At 37.8% G+C, this 20,386-nt stretch overlaps 2 protein-coding genes and 1 long non-coding RNA gene across 8 annotated transcripts in view; 2 read left to right on the forward strand and 1 right to left on the reverse strand.

Annotated features, from left to right (window-relative positions):
* SPATA17 (spermatogenesis associated 17) overlaps positions 1-15,798 on the reverse strand; it is a 173,153-nt gene extending 157,355 nt beyond the window's left edge. The window contains exons 1-4 of one of the 4 annotated variants that reach the window (XM_030557504.1): positions 15,774-15,798; positions 10,930-11,019; positions 8,948-9,029; positions 1,508-1,558 (exon numbers count right to left, since the gene is read on the reverse strand). In XM_030557504.1, the coding sequence (XP_030413364.1) occupies positions 1,508-1,558; positions 8,948-9,016 (120 nt within the window). In that variant the 5' untranslated portion in view covers positions 9,017-9,029; positions 10,930-11,019; positions 15,774-15,798. Of the gene's footprint in view, positions 1-1,507; positions 1,559-8,947; positions 9,030-10,929; positions 11,020-13,077; positions 13,185-14,820; positions 14,846-15,525; positions 15,617-15,773 lie in introns of those variants that run through there. The other 3 variants (XM_030557502.1, XM_030557505.1, XM_030557503.1) reach the window with 3 other exon arrangements.
* LOC115649022 lies at positions 3,964-6,054 on the forward strand. Its single transcript, XR_003999719.1, has 3 exons — positions 3,964-4,096; positions 5,353-5,640; positions 5,736-6,054. It is a non-coding gene; the product is annotated as an uncharacterized LOC115649022 (long non-coding RNA).
* Positions 15,799-15,863: 65 nt separating the features above from the next.
* The window catches only part of GPATCH2 (G-patch domain containing 2), a 191,188-nt gene continuing 186,665 nt past the window's right edge, over positions 15,864-20,386 (forward strand). For all 3 annotated transcript variants that reach the window (XM_030557492.1, XM_030557493.1, XM_030557494.1), the window contains exon 1: positions 15,864-16,063. In XM_030557492.1, the coding sequence (XP_030413352.1) occupies positions 16,008-16,063 (56 nt within the window). In that variant the 5' untranslated portion in view covers positions 15,864-16,007. The remainder of the gene's footprint in view (positions 16,064-20,386) is intronic.

Consider the following 20,386-nt stretch of genomic DNA (forward strand, 5'->3'; position numbering starts at 1 on the left):
GAGACAAATGCGTCTGGAGACTGAACTACCCTAGCCATCTAGAGGTTTCTTTAGATCAGGGCTGACACATGTTAGCTGGGGTTTTGTGAGAGAAGCTTGCACTGTCACTGCTCATGTGTCTGTTCTGTGCCAAGGCTATCAATCCAGAACCTTTCAAAATCATTAAAATTCACAATGATACATAAAGTCTGCTGTGTTCTTACCTCCTCTGTGGAGTACTAATACAATTCAAAAGAATAAGATGCTTATTTACACTGCACCTCCTCCTACTGTGAAACTAAAAATGAAGGAGGAGGGAAGATTTACATAGGAAATTAGGAAGTTATTGTTTCAAAGCATTTCTGTATGATATGTATAAAAATGCCACAAAAGTTTTATTAAAATTTCCTTGAAATTTTTCTCAGTGATAGCTTCTAGCAGCTGAACGAGAGTTTAAAGGGAGCTCCATATTGATTGATCTTGAAAAATAATGTTAAAATTATTCACTTTTTCTTAGTTTTTGATCTATATTCCTGCAGTATAAGGATGAAGACTGTGACCGCTGTCTGTGTTTCACTTCCTCTCAAAGACAGCCAATAGCCTCTATGCTCCTCCTACACACTGGCTCACTGGTCCACATTTCAACCAGTTGTAAAGATGTCTAAGTTAGTAGCCAAAGGTAGATAAGTAAGAGACAAGAAATGCACAACTTAACAACTAAAATTTAAAAAGATGTTTTTTCATATGAAACAATCAGACATATAAGTGACTTAGAATATCCCAAGTTTATCAACCAGACAAGGTCTAGCTATTCATTAACTATCTTTGAAGGTGTTACAGGCTATTAATGTCTACTCCACTCAGTTCTTTCCTGATTAAAACCACAATGTTAGTAAAAACAACCATTCTTAGTGTTGTTATAAGTTTATTTTAATTGGTCCAAATGTATTTTGCAAATGGATTCAGTCAGGCACCCTATCAATTTATGGGGCTAATGGGCTTTATGAATATTAAACTACTGCATTTAATAAAAATTGAAATATGACAGTGGCTAATATGACGTACTATCTAACAATACATAAATGCATGGAAGTTCTACTAATTTATTCCAAAAGATTAGTGCATAAAAGTTAAATTAAAGATATTATAGACACAGATATGACACTATGATTTGGAGGAGTCAGACAAAGTCATAGTTTACAAAGATAGGAATTCAGTTTATGTTTGTACATTCACACACACACACACACAGATGCATATATGTGGGTTGCTTTTTGGTATTTTTGTCTTTTATCACCATATGATAAAAGCTACAAGATTTACATACAAATGTCTTAAATCTAGCAGTAATTTTCAAATACTACCATGATTACTTAGTGTAACTTTAATTTTTAACTATATGCTATTTCCTCCCCTTTACCATCAGCATATCAATCAAGTTTATATATTCTGGTTTGCTCATTTTATTAAAAGCAAATTCGGAGCACAATTGACTTTTCATTTGTTTAACAAGTGAAGAAATATTTACCCTGACAGCCATTTCATTGTAGAAATTCATCTTCATAATAAAATATGCTGTCTGTGAATCAAGAAAAAAAAAGATGGCATACATTTCAGTTACACAAAGATAGTGCTCCTATTTTTACATATAAAAGATAAGAATCTTTATACATAATACATAATAAGAGTTCTAGGCTTAGAGAGAATAAAATCAAACTTTATATTGAAGAGATAGGCTTCCTAATACATAATGCAGGCTTAACCAGAAAAATCTATGGTAGTCAAAGTAGGAGCTAATGGAGATATATGATCATAAAATGCTCTCCGCTGAGTTTGATAATCAATGGTGCTCTACTGAGAGTAGAATAACAAAGCAGAAATATTCACAAGTGCTGGTGACACATAGTATTTTATGATTTATTCACTGGGGTTCTTTTAACCAAAACTCACAGAAACATAAAAGGAATTCATATTTCAAGACGTCTGGTTTAATGAAAAATTCAAAGAAATGCTGTCTTCAGTTGAAATCGTTCAAGGATACGGGTGCGGTGATGGAGCAAAATTGTGCCTTCCAACCATCTGTACTAAATGTTATGTACTTAGCAGCCTCCCGAGTAATTCTGGGAATTTTGTTTCATTTAATATTCATTTTAACATCATAAGATCATAAATACAATGATACCATGTTACAGTGACTCCCCTGATATAGACAACATTTCCTAAAGTCCTGGTTTCCTTCCAATAAAGTAGAATTCCTCTCATAGTGAACAGATCCCCTGTTATACTGAACAATCACTTGGCAGCATAGGTTATTTTAATGGATACATCACTTTAAACTAAGCTTTCACATCTGTTCCGCCCTCTAATTACAAATGCAAAATGAATATAATTCACAACTGTATCATAAAAAGTAAAATATAAGTACTTTAAATGTAAGTGTACGTTCTCTATTTAGCACAACATGCGACTTTATGTTTTTCTCATGTTTTAGACACAAATCAAAGGCAAAAGTGCTTTCCCCTGATATAGTGAATTTTTTCCCCCATGGCAAACAGGAATTCACTATAAAAGGGTTTCACTGTAATTAGTGTTATTTGAATTGCCTACTCTGATCCAAAGCAAATTGTCTGTGGAGAGCAGCAGGACTGGATTATTTATCAACAGTCTGGGCAATTAAGGAACAGTTGGCTGCAATATGTTATTTACAAATGAATACAATGATGCTACTTCATTTTAAATTCTGTTTCTTCATTACATTAAGTAAGGCATAAGTCCTGCAGTTTAATTAGAGTGCATTTTAAATACTTACTTTAATATTATACTGCTTCACTAATAATATAAACAGAAACAATTGCAAAGATGCAATTTTTATGCAGAAAGTTGCAGAAATTCTAATGTCTTAAATTTGAAAATGTTTTGCTTTCTATGGATGTTCAAACAGCAGCTCAACTTCAAAATTATGAATTAGAACAGTTAATGGCATCTGTCTTAACTTTTCTCTCCATAAATCTTTCATGACTGGTGTTAGCTGTAGACTACAAATATAGCAACGAAATAATGCGTTCCATTCCCAGGAATATTGTGAAGCTGTTAGATTAAATGGATTCAATTTTGCTTCACCTCTCATCGTTTCCAAATTTGGTAAGAATGCAAAAACTGGTACAGACAGTTTATGAATTATTTTTTTGTTGGAAGTAGCCAGGGTTCGGTAATGACCTTGGGGCTCCTGTTTTGTCACTGAGCAAGAATAGTTTAAAACACCTTTTTGGCTCCTCTCCTGATCTGCTCAGGGAATTCCACTTCTACATGCTGATGACGCTTACACTTTTGAGCCAGAACACTATTGAGGAAGGTGACTCTCATAAAAAGGGGCCTTATAATAGCCTGCTCTTACAAGAGCATGGGACTAAGGCAAAGATTAATCACATGGAGAATTACGCAGACAACTTCCCTTTCTTTACAATACTATACCTGAAATGTAGGGAAAAATCCTATTCTCCCTTCTCAAAATGTGTGTCCTGCCTGACTATCCAAGTCTTCTCACAATGAAAAATGACCCAAGTGTCCACATCAGGCAAAATCCTCCATACCTTCTACCTAGGGACAAATATCTCTACCTCCCCTCTCTTCTACAAACCTCTTTCTCTGACAAGAGTAACAAGCCCTTCTCCCAGCTGATTAAACTGTCATGCACTCCCCCTTATGCCTAGTGACAAATAATCCTGCAAGAACTGTTAAATTGCATACATACAACGTTTTGGACCATACAACTTAAGGAGCCTAACAACTCAAGTTCCACAGAGTGTAGGAGACAGCCAAAAGGGTAGCAAGCTTGTTTCATAGCAGTGGTAACTGGTCAGCATCCTAAGAGTCAATTGATCAGGAGTATGGAGGATATAAATAAGACAGAGAGAAAAGTTTGCTCATCTAGATATAACAGTATTTTAACTTTTTTCATTGTATAGATGATTACGGAAAAAGAGAGTGAAGGAAGTAAGAACTGAAATGAAGAAAGGAAATGTTAATTACAGCTTACGATTCTAGAGGAAAAACACCTGATCCTATAGTAATAAAATGCAAGCATCCCATCAAGCTTCTGGGTCCCAAAGTGGAAAAGGTAAAGAAAGTGAGACAATTTTTTCTAGCATTTTTGTCTCTGGATATTAGCCAGACTGGCACTTATATAGTGAACAATATTAATTAAATCTATATGGTGGAATATGGAGTTGAGTCATTCTAGACAGAGCAGTTTAATAATTGGTGTTCCCTTGGTTGCTATAGCAATTAATGTAGCTATTGTATTTTAATTATTCTAGATTTGGTCATTAAATAATACACATTTTCTTGGTCGCTCTAAGCTGATTTAAAAGATAAGGTAAGTAACTTCTAAAATGAAACAAATGCTAACAAAGATTCCTCTCTGTCTTTTTCCACCTCCAAACACTTTGTATATGCATCCAGAATGTGTGACTGTGCAACTATTAGATCACTCTCTTTTATGCTCAACAGACACTTTCTTTACTTTCCATATGGGTGAAATCACGAGGCCCATAACACAATGCCATGTGTATTGTTTCATAGTACAGGGTTACTGAATACAGATGGGTTAAGCAATCAGAGGCCACATTTTCCTGCATACTACAAAGACAGGCTCTGCAAGCCTATTAACCGGGGTGTGAAGGGTGTCATGTGTGGTGGAGATGTGGCTGATGGCGCACCATGTGCACAGACCTACTAACCACAAACCATCACACAGGACTCAGCAAGTTGTGTATGCTACCAGAGGTCAAAGGCCATAGTGGTGATCATGGTTCACCTGGGAAGATGATCCATATATTGCTTCTGGGTTTAGAGAGGGAAGAATCTGTTTTCCTCATTCAGCTGTTCACTGATTACCAGCTCAAAGTCTGTATGGACCCTTTTAATCAATAGACTTTCTATTTCAGAAGAAAAAAAACAGAAAGAATTCTACCAAATGCATTTAATGTCAGCTTGTTTGGCAAATGGTGTTGTCCTCCTCATTCTAACTGCAATTCAGGAAAACATTTAAGTACCTGCTTAGGTCCAATCCTATTCACGAAAGCGTCAAAACACTTGCTTAACTTTATGTACCTATGTACATTTCCTGAATGGGGATAATTTCCTGTATTGTGGCCTCTGTCCTGCTATAAAGAATTTTATTCTAAAATGGACCAGTCATTTATAAATTATTATGCATATCCCTGATGTTAGTATGTAGGGCCTCCTGTGGGTTTACTGCCAAAACATAGAACTTCTAGAACTTAATTTTGAATTCCTCTATAAGTAAATCCCAGCACAGTTATCTATCATTATCAACATTCTTCTTTCTTCTCTGTTCTGAAATACTTCCAGGTTTCATCTCCACTAGGAAAATGATCTGTTACTGATGGGTCATTTTCCTCACATAAATGAGTCCACAGTGCAACTACATTCAGGGAGAACCATCACTTCAACAGGAATTGGAATGGGGCCTAACATGTAGCCTAAGTGGTACAGAGGCCTTGTGTCACCCTTCTGCACCAATCAGTAGAATTTACCCAAGAAGTCACATTGATGGGGACTACTCAACATGAGTTGCTGAATTTGGCCTTGAGACAGCATTGAACTGTGATGTATACAAAGTATTAAAATGTTTTTAAGGTAGATCTCTTCAAAGTTAGAAACAAATACGTTCATAATTTATACTGTTTTTAGGTACATAGTCCTGAAGCCTTAGAATTCCTTTTATCTTACAGGGATTTCTTGCTCTGTGGGCTGTGTTTCATAGAAAAAAATCTGAGCTACTATTTAAAAAAAGAAAACCCAATTCCTTTCCTGCAGGACAAGGCTCCAGACTGTGGAAGAAATTGTCCATTCAGTCCAGCTTGCATCATAAGGGTAACGAGAATGAACACAAAAGGTTAATTAGAACTTTTAACTTGACAAAAATAGTCAGAAAAATGTATATTTTTCTATCACACTTATCTTTAAAAAATACATAACTAATTTGATAGATGACTCCATAAAGTTATAAACTCAGTTAACTTTATTTACTGGATTTGGACACTATGAAGGAGGTGCACTGGAATACTAACAACTGAAAATACTAGAGTGATGCACATATGGAGAGCAGATCTGATGAGCCTGAGCTTTTGTTATTTTCCGCATCAGTGCTACTTTCATTTCACAATTTTGAATATAATAATTAAAATGATTTATTATCAAGTAATCATGGGTATTTTGTGCATATGCTTTATCTTGTTTGCTGGCAACTGATACCAATCTAGTCATTATCAGCAGACAAATTTTAAAGTGACCAATCATTTTTTTATCTAACAATTATCATGTCCACTGCATCCTGTTTAATTATCATTAGAGTCGTTAAGATAATTGTTAAGAAGAGTTTAACACAAATGTTACTACTATTTTTACTTAAATTTGTCCTAAATTGCTAGATCATTTCATTGTTTGAAATATTCCAAGTTGAGCTAGCCCAGTGGTTTAATAAAGGTAGCACAATATGCTAGTGCATAGACAATTTAGACGCAAGACTCAAGTTCATTTTCTAAATCCAAGGGCATAAATATGTGCGAGCAGTGAGTAAGGAGCCTACTGATTAATAGGGAGAAAGATGCACCTGACATCATTCTGCAGAAAGTCACATGGCTAACTCAGAAGTTGTACTGACAAACTCCAGAAGCTGTCAAATCCAGTCCTCCTCAGCCAAATTGTTGGTAAGTACAACATAAGATACTGAGGGGGTGAAGTTCTTCCATGCTCACCACTGTACAACTGAGAAGCCTTATGGGGTATTTTTGTTTCTCTGTGAATCATCTGGCATTGGCTACTACCAGAAACAAGATGGATGGATGATCTGACCTAGAATGTTAAATCCTATTGTCCTGTCTTTTAAATATACTGTCTGTTTTGCCTTTATTTGTCCTCTACCACCTTCTAGAACTTCAGGGGAAGCTTGAGTCTCTAGAGCCCATGTAATTTGAAAAGTCTCCATTTGAAGCAAATTCATCTTGTGCATGAGAGAAATTGTCTCCTAAATCCATCCTTCAGACTGATGCTTTGCTGCTCCCTACCATTTTCTAATTTCTTGACCTCAGCTTCAAGATACCTGCTTGCCCCCATTGCTAGCTTTTCTCTCCCATCATTGTTACTGTTTCTGCCCAGTTCAGTACATAAACTGGGAGGCTTAGAAAATGATGTGCCCTGAACAAAGTGTGTTACAGTAACCACAATTAAAACCACTTTTCATTTGTTAAGAACTTTCGCAGACGCTATACAATTAATTTAAAGGGTGGAGAGCTGGTTTATTTTTTCTAACGTTTGTTATTCTGACAGACTGAAGGGAATTTCTGTTAATTCAAAAGAGACTCACTCTTGTTGCAAAACTGAATTGCCAGGGCAATTATTTGAAAAGAAACAATAGAAAGAGAATCAGGCCACTAAGAGCTGAGGTCAAACAGCCTCAAAAGGCAAGGCAATAGTGCACGGCACCACTGATGCAATTCCTCCTCCATGTCCCCACCCAGCAAAATGATGATGTGTTGTTCCCTTTGTGCCTCATTTGAGAGCTCTACATCAGAAACTTTGTCAGTCTGTGTCACCACTCTCAATGCACCTCCCACATATATATATATATAAAAATGACTGAACATCAGATGATGGCATTACTATTTTAACCACAAACTGATTATTGTCTACCAAGAGATTGACATTTGAATATGTGACTGTCCAGAGATATCTGCCTGTGTAGATCTGGTGATCTGAACAAAAAGTGACATTAACCTGAGTGCAGAGGGCCGACATAAGGCCTATGTGCCACCTGTGCCCTACTAAAGCCCTCAAAATAAGTCTGTGATCAGGTGCCAGAAACAGAGACTGTTGTTCCTTGATTCTGATTCTTGAATGTCAAGATTAAATTGCCATCTTCAGAATTTTACTGTATATGTTTTTGAGATAAGTCCAACCCTAATTTTGTTTACTGTTAAGAACATTCACCAGGGGGTGACTATATACCACTTAAGTCCCACTAAGCACACATAGTCACTTTTCAGAAGAGAACTCAATTTGCACAAACAAATTGCAATAAGATAGGAAGTTCCTTGAAAACATGGCCAATAAGGATGACTCAGTCTGATTAACTAGCTGGTCAACCAGTGGGGAACAAGTCAACAGTATCTGAACTATTATTATTTAGTACTCTACATTTTTTTCCTTTCTGTGTATTTTTATTTCTATATTGAAAAACAGCAATTTGGCTTCAATAAAATTAGTCAAGAAAAAATGAAGAACAAATTACAAAGTATTGGAATAGAAACTATTAACATAAATTTGTAAATTAGTGATGCAAACTACTGATTAAAAACTTTACCATTGTATGTTAAGAGCAAATTGTCATCTTCTTCATTTTCTAAACTTCTTAACAGAGGTTTAAGATAGTGTGCTATCATACATTTCTATCTTCAAGTCAATCAAGGAAATTAGATTGGCTGTGATCTGCTGTGTGCCTCAAGGCAAAACCTCAAATATTTCAAGGTTCATTAAGTAAGAAATTTAAACCACTAAAACACAGGATAGTGATGTGTAGAGATATTAACTTGTTTTTTTCAGAATTAAGAGTACTGTCAGGAAAACAATACTTCCAACCGAAAGCCTGTTTCCTGCAATTAGCTCAACACAGGCAGACTTTTGCAAGTGCAGAGCTCATTGCTGGATTGAAGCCTAAGTCTCTAATCCTGCAGACAGGAATGCATATGCTCAACTTCATAACCATGAATAGTCCAATTGAAATCAACGGAGCTACTCATAGTAGTTAACTTAAGAATATGCATAAGTGTATGCAGGATCAGCGCCTAAACTCTCAACTTTTGGACTAGAACCAGGGGCAAGTTAATGAACAGCTGATCATTTGAGTGATAAAATATCTAAAATAATTGTAAAACTCATTTGTTACCTCCACCATTTTTCTAAAGTGTTTTCTTCCTTGATAGCCTCTCCACCATTTCTGGATAATAATCATCATTTTGTTCAGATACCTGAAACAAAATATTTTGATTACAAATGATCACACTGAAAGAATAATATATTTATAAGTTACACTGGAAAGATTTTTCCAAGATTTTAGGCAATGCTGTATGTTATGTATACTTATTCCAAAAAGTGGGTTACAGCAAACTTACTTAAATTTAATCTTATAAAAGTTATTCATTATTAAGCATTACAAAATACACTTAAGAATAGGTGTTTGTGTGACTGGTTAAACAATTCATGGAGAATACAGTTAATACTTCTGAATGGTCCAGAACCCTTTTTTGGCCAAATGGGAAAATGTTGAAAACTGAAAAACTTCTAAAATTTTCAGTTTGGGAGTTGTAAAAAATTTGACAATAAGGAAACATGTTTTGGCTTTGTTGATATTTCTCCAAGGGAAAAAAAAATTCCCAGCCAGCTTAGGTGCTAGTATAACAACTTTGCTTTGCTTCCTAATACATTATGAGACAGCCCCAAATCCTGCAAAGATTTATGCATATGACTGCACTGCACCTTAAGTGGGGGCATTGTCCAGCTTGCCAGGGTACGGAGAATAGTGCTTTTCTAATGGGGGTTAGGAAAAGGGCTTAGAAGCTTCTGTAAAAGAGGCAATGGGTCAGTATGGCGATGCTGACTCATCCCCAGAGACTGAAAGGACTGAGGAATTGAAAGGGGGTGAATCTGGCAAGAGAAGCTCCTTTTCCCCACACCAGGCAAAGCAGCACCTACCTTCACTACCCTTGAGGTGACAAATTACCAGGTATGGTCAGGACCTGCCATGGGCATCATGCCAGTCACTGCTTTGTAGGGGGACTGGAAAGGAATTTTTCCCTCACCACCAGATTGGCCTAGGTGGAGTCGAGTTTTTTTCACCTTCCTCGCAGCAGGTTCAGGGAGGGCTTTTTGTGGTGAGTCAGGAAGGGAGTTAGGCTTTGATATTGCAACTCATTATGTAAGTATGGGGCAGCTGTCCAGTGCAGACAATCCATAAGAAAGGGATACAGTGACCAGATAAATGGCTTGGCAAAGGAATTAAAAAGGATGTGGTTTGTGAAAGGAGCGGAATTGGGGAGGAGGTGTTGGGGCTCCTGTGACTGATGCGGCAGGCATGAGTGGCATGGCACTCCTATGACTGACACCTCCCCCCTTTCTTATAGCCTACCTTAACCAAGGGGGGCAGGATGCTAAGGTCCCAGCAATGGGTTGGCTGGGGGACCTGGATAGAAAAGATGTTTCTGGGTAGATACTGCATGATATGGAGCTACCTGCACTATTATCTACCGGGTAGTCCCAGACATCTAATAATAAAGTTGCAGCCTGATTACAACCATATCAAGTGTCTCCTGTCCTTCTTTTGGTATTGTCAGACAATGACTAATTTAAACATGTGCGTAGTTCCATTGTTTCCAAGTATGTAACACTTTGCAGAACCAGGGCCTCAGTTTTTAATTATATGATCACATGCTATTTGTCAAATAACAATAATACCTAGCAAGTCAGAGCCAACAATAGAACCCTGGTCTCTTAAGTCATAGGCTAGTGCTTTATTCAGTAGGCCACATCATACAGTTCTGTTCACGTTATCCACAAAATCCGAGGAAGAAAAGTTTGTACAATAGGCACTCTTGATGCACAACATTCCATTTTTTTCAAGTCAAACTCAGATATCCCTAGAATACTGAAAGAGTGTTGCAATGGTAATATATATATTTTTATGCTACTCAAAAACCAAAATTGAACAAATTGGTTTTGTTCACATTTTACAGAAACAAATTGTTTTTGTTCACATTTTACAGAAACATTCACTTTCAGAGAGAGAAAACAAGCTAAGTATAATATGTGAGAATTTTGGAACGTTATTAGTGACTGAAAATATGGTTTAAAATAGAAAAAAAATCATAATACCTGATGTATGCTCGGACTCTGCATCCTCGAAACCAGCTCTGGATTCGTACAGCAGCATTGTGCTCTGCTTTTCTGTATTCATCTACAGCTCTGAAAACATTTTTTCAACATAATCTTTTTGTGATTAGCATTCTCAGTAGTTTACTTTAAAATCAAAACAATAAGTCAGAAAGATTTTTTCATCTAAATTTTTTCTTAACAGGATAACTAGTGTTCTTTTTAAACCTTTCTTTCCTCCCACCCCCCAGCTTAACATATTACCATTATTAGGAATGATGCAAAACAAAATATCCCATGTTGATTAGATAGTAGAGAGATAATTAAAGCCCCAATCTTGCAAGGACAACAGTGCAATGGCTCTGCTCTATTTTAAGGATTTTATTATAAACAATATAAAACAATCTAAATATAGATTTACAGGAAAAATGAAGTTATTTTGCATTCTGATTATGCATCTTTGTTAACATTCTTGGGAGGGGAACATAAAGTAACATAGGAGACCAGAAGTCATGCGGGATGAAGAAAGAAGGCTAAAAACATTTTATGTAAAAAAATGTAAAATGTCCTGGTTGATGGAATCCAGATGGATCCTGTTGTTGTTGGTTTTTTATAAAGGAAACATTAAAAAGATTTTTTTGGGTAAGCTACTGCAGTGTTAGAGGAGTTGTAACTTGTGTGCTGACACATTTATTTTATGTGCTTTTTTCTAATGCCTGAGAAACATAGTTCCCAGATACATTTGATATTGAACAATGATGCCAATATGTTATGAACTTCTAGATTTCTTATGCCTTAAATGAAAAATGTGGATAACACTTTATTTTAATGGTGTATTAATTAGTGCTGAATTACAATAGAAATCCTATAGAGGTACATAAAATATGACATTGACATGAATATCAAATACATTCACTACGATCAGTATTATCACAATGATTATTAAATGAATTAATTATGTAAAAGTAAGGGCCTGATCCACAGCACAGTAAAATCAATAGAAAGACCCATTAACTACAATAAGGTTACATCAAACTCTAAATATGTTACCAAAGCTGTACTGAAGCAGCATACAGTGAAAAAAAAGGGCTAGGAAATCATTGTCATCTTAATTAAAAGTATCTACTATAACTATTGAAAATCTAGTTCAGGCTGAAACATTTTCTACATAGGTGATTCTGGAAGAAAAGGTAGAATTAGACAACCTGGTGAGCAACTCATTTGTCAAATCATTTGTTATTTCATACATCACAGCCCTACCTTTTCAAATATTCGGCACATATTGCTTAACAGCTATTTCATGGGAAATGTTCAGTGAGATGAAGATGATACTATCAGTTCATCAGCAGTACTAGAGTTTTCACAATAGGAATGGGGAAGCATGGTCCTGGGTGAGTTTTGGAGATGTTGTAGAGGGCAAAATGGTAGGATTCAAAGATAGAATCAATGTGTGCAGTGGGAGGGTGAAGGGAAGAAAAGAGTATAAAAGTATGATGATGTTGCAAGCCCAAGGAACGCAGCATCTAATGGAATTGCCAATGGTAATGAAGAGGGGAGGACAAGGAAGGTTTGGGGGGGAAAGATAAGGATTCAGTTTTCAATTTCTAGTGGAGGCAGGTCATCCAGGAAGAGATGTTGGTGAGGCACCTGAAGATATGAGATGAGAATAGGCAGAGAAATCGAAGGATACAGGTAAGTCTGAAAATTGTTAATGGTAGAAACTGTATGATAAATGAGGAAGTCTCAGTATAAGGTAGTTATAAAATAGAGAAGAGGGCCAAGTGCAAAGACCCTAACAGAGATTCTTAAGGAACATTCAGAGAGATAGTGCCAGAGAGAGACACAAGGGAGGGGCTGTCTATTAGGAGAGCCATAACTCTGACAAAGGCAAAAGACAGATCAAGACCAATAAGAATGGGGAAGAAGACGTGTTACTTGGCCAGAAAAACAGCATTAGTAACATTGTTAAGGGCAGTTTCAATGCTGAGGGGCAGAAACCAGCTAAAAGATCATTTCTAGTTTCTGTTTAATTATATCTTTTCACAATAAAATATCAATTAACAATTATTACATTGCTGAACTAAACTATTTGAAATTATACTTTAATCTTTATTGAAGCATTACAATCACATTTTTATTATTTACTATCACCTTTGTAAATTATTTTCTTATTGCTTCTCCAAGCTGCTCCCAGTACATTGAGGTGGGTTAGAACAATCTCCTTATTTAAAGTTTGCAATGAGGTTTTGCGCTTTGAACGTGATCTGTTCTGTTGGTATGTAATTTATTGTACTAGCTGGTAATTTCTTGTTTACATCTTCATATCAGACAGATTTTACTTTTCCACTCTTTCTTGTCACCACTGTACTAGATCTGGTTTCATGGCTCTGTATGTCGCTTGAGAGTTATGGTATCTTTTGTTCTATTTTCTCTTGTAATGTTTATCTTTTGGTAGTGAAGAGCCCTTGCCAACACTAGAAAGATAACAATTGGAGCTAGGGTTTGGTTTTCACCTTTCAAACTGCACATTCGGTTGGAATGTCAAGGATTATCTTTACACCATTCACAAACATTTACTGTGACTTATGCTTCCAAGTAACTTTCAATAACATGAAACCAAGGCAGACACAAAATAAATATTACTTAATGCACTTCGATTACCTACAGTGTTTTGCATATACAAATACAATGTATTCTGAACACAGACTACATTCAGAATAGCTTCATTCAAAACTGATTTCAACTCACAATATTATGGCACTAGTCAATATAATTATGACTCTCTTATGATCTGAATCTGCAAAAGTGATTTAATTGTGAAATTCTTAGAGGAAATAGGAGTGTATAGAAGCCACACAAAGGTCTTGAAGCAGCAGACCAAGGTAATTAGCATATCAATATATTTAGCAAACACTGCAAATTACACAAATCTGATATTGTCACCTATTAAAAATCTCAAAAAGATGGACATAATTAATTCTGTATCCCTTTTATATATTAGATATATGTGTCAAAAACACAAATCTGGGTGATTGTTTTTGCATTTTTAATTGGCTATAGCTGTAAGAAGCACGTAAATTGTCTACTTAGGTGTGTGAGGAGTGTGTCCAGAGGTTACAGCTTGAACTGCAAGTCAGGATTCTGGACTGTATTCCAGGCTTGCCACTGACACACTGTCCTTTAGCAGGTAAAAGACTGTCCTTTCCATACATCTCTTTATCAGGAATAGGGAGGTGGTATTATCTCTATATATGGCATTAGGGAGACCATGAATGGAGTACTGTGTCCTGTTCTGTTATCCACACTTCAAAAAACATATTGACAAATTGGAAAGGTTTCAGAAAAGAGCTATAAGAATTATTTGAGATTTGAAAAATAGGCCTTATAGTGAAAGATTTAAGCAACTCACTCTATTTAGTTTATCCAAGGAAACATTAAGAGGTAACTTGATCACAGTGTACAAGCACCTACACAAGGGACAGAGTACAGATAGTAGACAGCTTTTTAATTTAGCAGAAAAAGGCATAATAAGATCCAATGGTTGGAAACTGAAGCTAGACAAATTCAGACTAGACATAAAGCACATTTTTTGAACAATGATGCTTATTAACTGTTGCACCAATTTATCTAGGGACATAATGGATTCTCCATCACAAGACTGGATATCTTTCTAAAAAATAATGATAGCTCAAATAGAAGTTATGGGCTTCAGGCTGAAATTACTGAGTGAAGTTTTATAGCCCCTGTTGTACTGGAAGTCAGAATAGATTGTCACAGTGGCCCCTTTGAGCCTTAAAAATCTATGAAATCCCTTGACAAAAGAGGTAATTATTTAAGCACCAATATTTTGCTTAGCTCTGGATGAGACATTATTCTCTTCTCTGTGGATCTTACCATTTAAATAGTGTGTTGTATAAAATGCTCAGGAAACTCCAGAAGTGGATGCTAATTTCGAGCTGTTAGTTATATACATTATTTTAGTGAAGGATTTGGGACACCATTTTTGTGGTAATAACAACACTCTCCTTAATAAGCAGAATTACTATTGCCTTTGGTTTCTACAAGGGATTGCCCTAAGAATCACTTTCTGAGCTTATGAACACTAGGTGACAAAAAAGGGTTCCCCCGGAAGACTATTTTGCTGTGCCACAATGGGATTTTTATTCAACCTAGCAACATTTTGATAATAATCTTGCTTTGGTGCAATGTGGTAATATACTTGATATGATATGTCAACATTTTCATATGGCATGATAACTGTGGGCTCTTTGGGGCACAGACTACCTTTTATTCTGTGCCTAGCACCAGGGGGTCCTGATTCTAATTGGGGTTTAAGAGCGCTAGGGGAATATAACTATTAAGCACTGACAGTGCTAACTGGACATGGCAATGTCCCTGTGACAATGCAACACTGCGCTGGTGCAATGTGGTGACCTGGGGACGTGCCATGGGGGTGATCTTGCGAGGTGCCACCATCATTTGGAGAACCTGTGTCCCATCCCAGTGCGCTGGCCTGGCTCTTACCAATGCTCCTCCCCAGAAGGGAAGTACTATGAGGCCAATGCAGACCCGCGGGGGCGGGGACAGCGGGCCCGTTACCTGTTCCTATGGAAATATTCCTCCCTCTGGCCCGGCAGCCTCCCTCGTAGCCTGGCCAAAGTGGCCATGTTCCCCCTGCCCTCATGGTGTACAGGCCGTCACCATGGCAACCAGACCGTACCACCTGGCTGAGGGGGAGGTAATTCCTCCCTACAGGCCCCGCCAGAATGGGGTCGGGGAGGTAGGACACGGAAGAGTGCTGGGGGTGAGGGGAACTGGTGAGCGAGACCCCCAGATATGGGCCGTACCATCCGAGTTCCCTCTCGGCAGCGGACCGCAGGCGGGGAAGGCATGGGGGATGGTTGGGTCCTACTTCCTGCCGGTGCTGCAGCCGCTTCCGGGCTCCTATCATGGGGGAGTGAGGCGCGGGCAAAGAGCGATCCTGACATCCGTTCTCGCTCGCCCGGCTTCGGCCGCCTCCCCAAGTCTCTGCGAAGCGGCATCAGCTTCCCCGGGGAGCGGCCGGGGGAGGCGCCGGGTTCATGTTCCGGGTCGCTGAGCCCAACCCGACCCGAGCTCAGGCGGCGAGAAAGAGCTGGTGAGGCCGGGCTGGACTGGGACGGGGGCGAGGGTGGGTGGCGGCGGCGGCGGCGGCTCCGTGATTTGGAGACAGAAGCTTTCCCGGCGGGGCCCGAGTGCGCCGAGTTAGAGCTTCCTGGGGCTGCGGGGAGATTGTAGGGTTGGGCCCCGAGTGGATTCTCAGTCTCTGGAGTTGCTCCCCCTAGACGCCGCTATCCCATTCCTGCCACGAGTGACTCCTCCTTGGGGCTCAGACCCACATGTCTCGGGAGCATCTGGTCCTGTTGGTATTTTATTTAAAAACGTTGCTGCGTAGGCGTAGTTTGATTTTTGTATGGGGGCTCCAGTCAGGACAGTTGGGGCATGCATGGAGGAGGTAAATTCCGTGCCAGCCGGAGGTTTGCTGTTTGAGGGAGCAACGCCCCGCCGCCCGTCCCCAAACTACGCCTTTGCTGTGCTGTGGAGACTCATTCCTCCTCTCTTTTACCAAATGTCTCCCTTCCCCTTTCTGAACCCTCTCCTTCCCCTTTTGCCCATCGGACAGCGTGGCTGCTGGTTAGGACCAAATTATTGATGATATCCTTATAAAGGGGATTGAAGGCATGAACTATTGGCAGATTTGTCACATGAGGTCTTTCACCTTTCAGTCACCTGCTATTTTATGGGTGAACAGTGGGCTGTGTGCAAAAGGATTTGTTGCTCCCAGGCCAGAAGATAAAACCCCATCACCTCAAACCTGTTGTTTATATTGTATTAGAACATGAAGAGCCTGGTTCCTTTGTGGTAGCTGCTTTGCAAATACACATTTACACATGGTCTCTGCTCTGAGCACCTTAAGTTTTATCTGAAACAAGACTCAACAAGTAGACCTTGCAAACAATAGTTAGAAAAAAAAATAGCAGTCGTGTGTTCCCACTGTATAGTTCTGCTGAAGTAGTTCCAAATAATTTATTTTTATTATAGGAGTGGAGTAAGTGGAATTTGACAAAGGAAATAGAAGGAGAAGGAAAGGAAAAAGTGGTATCTGTGTGAGTGGGGAAGAAAGGGAAAGTAGGAGGGAAGGCTAAAGGGCCACAGAGGGTTGACAGTGTTCCAATGGCAGTGGAAGGACCAGAGAGGGATAGAAAGAAGATGAAACAAACAACCAATTGACAGACAAAATGCATAGTTGTTTGCAGTGTTGTTGTAACTATGTTGGTCTCAGGAAATTAGAGAGATGAGGTGGGTGAGGTAATTTTTTTTATTGGACCAACTTCTATTGGCAAAAGTGACAAGCTTTTGAGCAAACAGCTTGAAAGCTTGTCACTTTCGCCAACAGAAGTTGGTCCAATAAAAAACATCTCCCTAAAATGAATAATGTCCACAGTCCAAACTGAGAATGCAAGCTGCTGATACCACCAATATTATGAGAAAGTGGTTGAAGACCCAACCACAACTGGAACATTATAGAATTTTATACTGGGTTATTAATGAAAACTTCACGTACTGCATTAAATGGTTTTCTGCATTAAATGTTAGAAGCATCCTAGTAGAAAACATTGTGCAACCATCATGTAAACCTTTCTTAGCATCGAGTTAAGAGGAAGCTTGAGGTGTAGGAAATTTTGTGTGACCACTACACTAAACATTGATTAAGAAGTGTTAAAGATTCTTGTGTTGATAAACATTAAACACCCAATGCAAAGCTCTCTTTCCTTACACGTTTTTCACTTTTTTGTATAATTCAGAAATAAGTTAGTTTCAAAACAACCAAAATAAACCTTTAATGTGCATTAGGTTCATTACAAAGACTGAAAATGAACACAAGGATGCTACAGTCCCACTGTTATGATCAGATCTGTTAGTGTAAACCAGGATTGTAGGATGGAATCTGTATGTCTTGTGGCTCCTTTCCTCTCTCTTTTATGCAAAAAGCATTATTATTAAAATTCTTGAGACTTTAGACTACTATACCATTAAAACTGCTCAGCAGTTTTTGTTCTAAACTAAGAAAGGAATTGTTGGAAAAGTTTAGTGTTGGTTTATAATGGAGTTAAAGATTAGAGGAAGAATGTCAAGGAAGGTTCCAAGCTAGGAAAACAAATAATGGTAGAACTTCCACCTGTAGTGGTGACCAGGTAACATAGATATTTCCTCCAAGACCTCTGTGTGTGTAATATATAATATAGTGTGTGTGTATATACACACTCACAGGTCTTGGAGGAAAAGTGTACCAAAGTAGTTTTCTTTTAGCTGGACAAAAATAAGATTATATACTCAAACTTTTGAGCCAAAGAGATATGTTTCAAAGGCAAAACCAAGTGAAATACCTCTAAAAAGTTTTGTTATCTTACTGCAGTAAATAGTTTCCCAAAAATTCTGTGAAAATTATATTTGCTATTCACAGGAGTCATGAAATAATGTATATCCTGAAAGAGTTAGAACTCCGAGACAGCACAGTAACATAGTTCACACTGATGACTAATAGATTGTATGTCCTCTATTTTACTTTTATGAGTGATAACATACTACAGTCCCTTTCTTTTAAAGAGTCAGGTTATAATTGTTGCTAACAACTACTGAATGATCAAGCCATAATGCTAACCTTGATTGTAAGTGCAGGGTTTTATGGAAGTTGGCTATACTGGCCCAAAGATATTGCCCAGAACTGTTTGGTATAGAGAGAAGAATCCAAAATCTAGTTATCTTTTTTAATTATAGTTTGCCAGCTCTGGAGGTCTGCTAAATATACTTTGGACTACTCAAAAGTATTCGCCCCTCATTCCTCTGTACATAGGTTATCCAGGAAGCTATGCTTCAATGGAAATCTATTTTAGTAAAATTGGTAATATTAAGGAACCAAAGAAAATTAATGTCTCATGGTATAGTACTTGAGCTTCTGCGAAGCCATACCTTTTTGAAATATTAAGAGTTCTAAAAAAGATAGTTATATGGAGAATTCAAGAAGATAATTCTGTTATTCCTCTTTAGTCTGTTTCAGCAATGTGTTTTGCTTACTCTGGATTGTATTGTGTCCAGTTCTGCGCATCACATTTCAAGAAAGATGAGGAGAAATTGGAGAGGGTCCAGAGAAGAGCAGCAAGAGTGATTAAAGGCGTAGAGAACATGACCTATGAAGGAAGGCTGAAAGAATTGGGTTTGTTTAATTTGGAAAAGAGAAGACTGAGAGGGGACATGATAGCAGTTTTCAGGTATCTAAAAGGGTGTCATAAGGAGGTGAGAGAAAACTTGTTCATCTTAGCCTCTAAGGATAGAACAAGAAGCAATGGACTTAAACTGCAGCAAAGGAGGTTTAGGTTGAACATTAGGAAAAACTTCCTAACTGTCAGGGTGGTTAAACGTTGGAATAAACTGCCTAGGGAGATTGTGGAATCTCCATCTCTGGAGATATTTAAGAGTAGGTTAGATAAATGTCTATCAGGGATGGTCTAGACAGTATTTGGTTCTGCCATTGGGGGAGGGGACTGGACTCGATGACCTTTCAAGGTCCTTTCCAGTCCTACAGTCTATGAATCTATGGATGGCAGGAGTCTATATATTAGTTGAGTGTTTCTCAGATATGTTATCAATGCACACCACCATTTAGGGAAAGCTTGTGTTTTGGACACTTTTTGGCTCTTTGATTATTCTGATAATGATTTCTTCATTCCATCATATAAATATTGTCTAATGGTTCAGGTAGTTCTTACCTGGACAATTAATGAGGTCTTTGTATCAAGTTTTTGTTGCTGCACTTTATTTCACTCCATTTACGTCCATATCTTAAAAAGGGCAATGGTAGTTCTCATTTTCTTTAACAAGAAGTGTCAAACATGATATTTCATGTAAAAGGCCTTGATTTTTTTTAAAAAAAGTGTAATGGTAGTTTTAATAGTATTGGACACGAAAATATTTTGACATTGAAGTGACGTACATATATTGTAGCTGCTTTTATTTATCTTGGAAAGAGTGCGTAGAGAGGAAAGGGGTCAACATTTAGTAAACCCCATTAAAACTGTTTTATATAAATCTGTGGGTCACTGGAGGCAAACTACACTGTTAGTGCAGCAATATCATCTGTGAGAGAAGATACAGTTTTTGTCACTGGCAGTGGACAGTTCTGTAACTGTGTTTTTACAGTCTAATGTTAGGCACACTGAACTATGGGTTCTATATTAAAAATATTTTGGGGAAGGTCCAGCTTGTGTTATGCTGTATATTCCATATTATTAACATTCCTGAATTTTATCTTTTCTGACTGAATGCACTCTGTAGTTGCTGTTGACAATTGTAATTAATTGTTGTATTTTCAACCTGTTCCAGAAACACACATTTCTAAATGTCTCTTTTGGGCCAGCCTTTG

The sequence above is a fragment of the Gopherus evgoodei genome, chromosome 3 (assembly GCF_007399415.2).
Source record: "Gopherus evgoodei ecotype Sinaloan lineage chromosome 3, rGopEvg1_v1.p, whole genome shotgun sequence".
NCBI classification, from domain to species: Eukaryota; Metazoa; Chordata; order Testudines; family Testudinidae; genus Gopherus; species Gopherus evgoodei.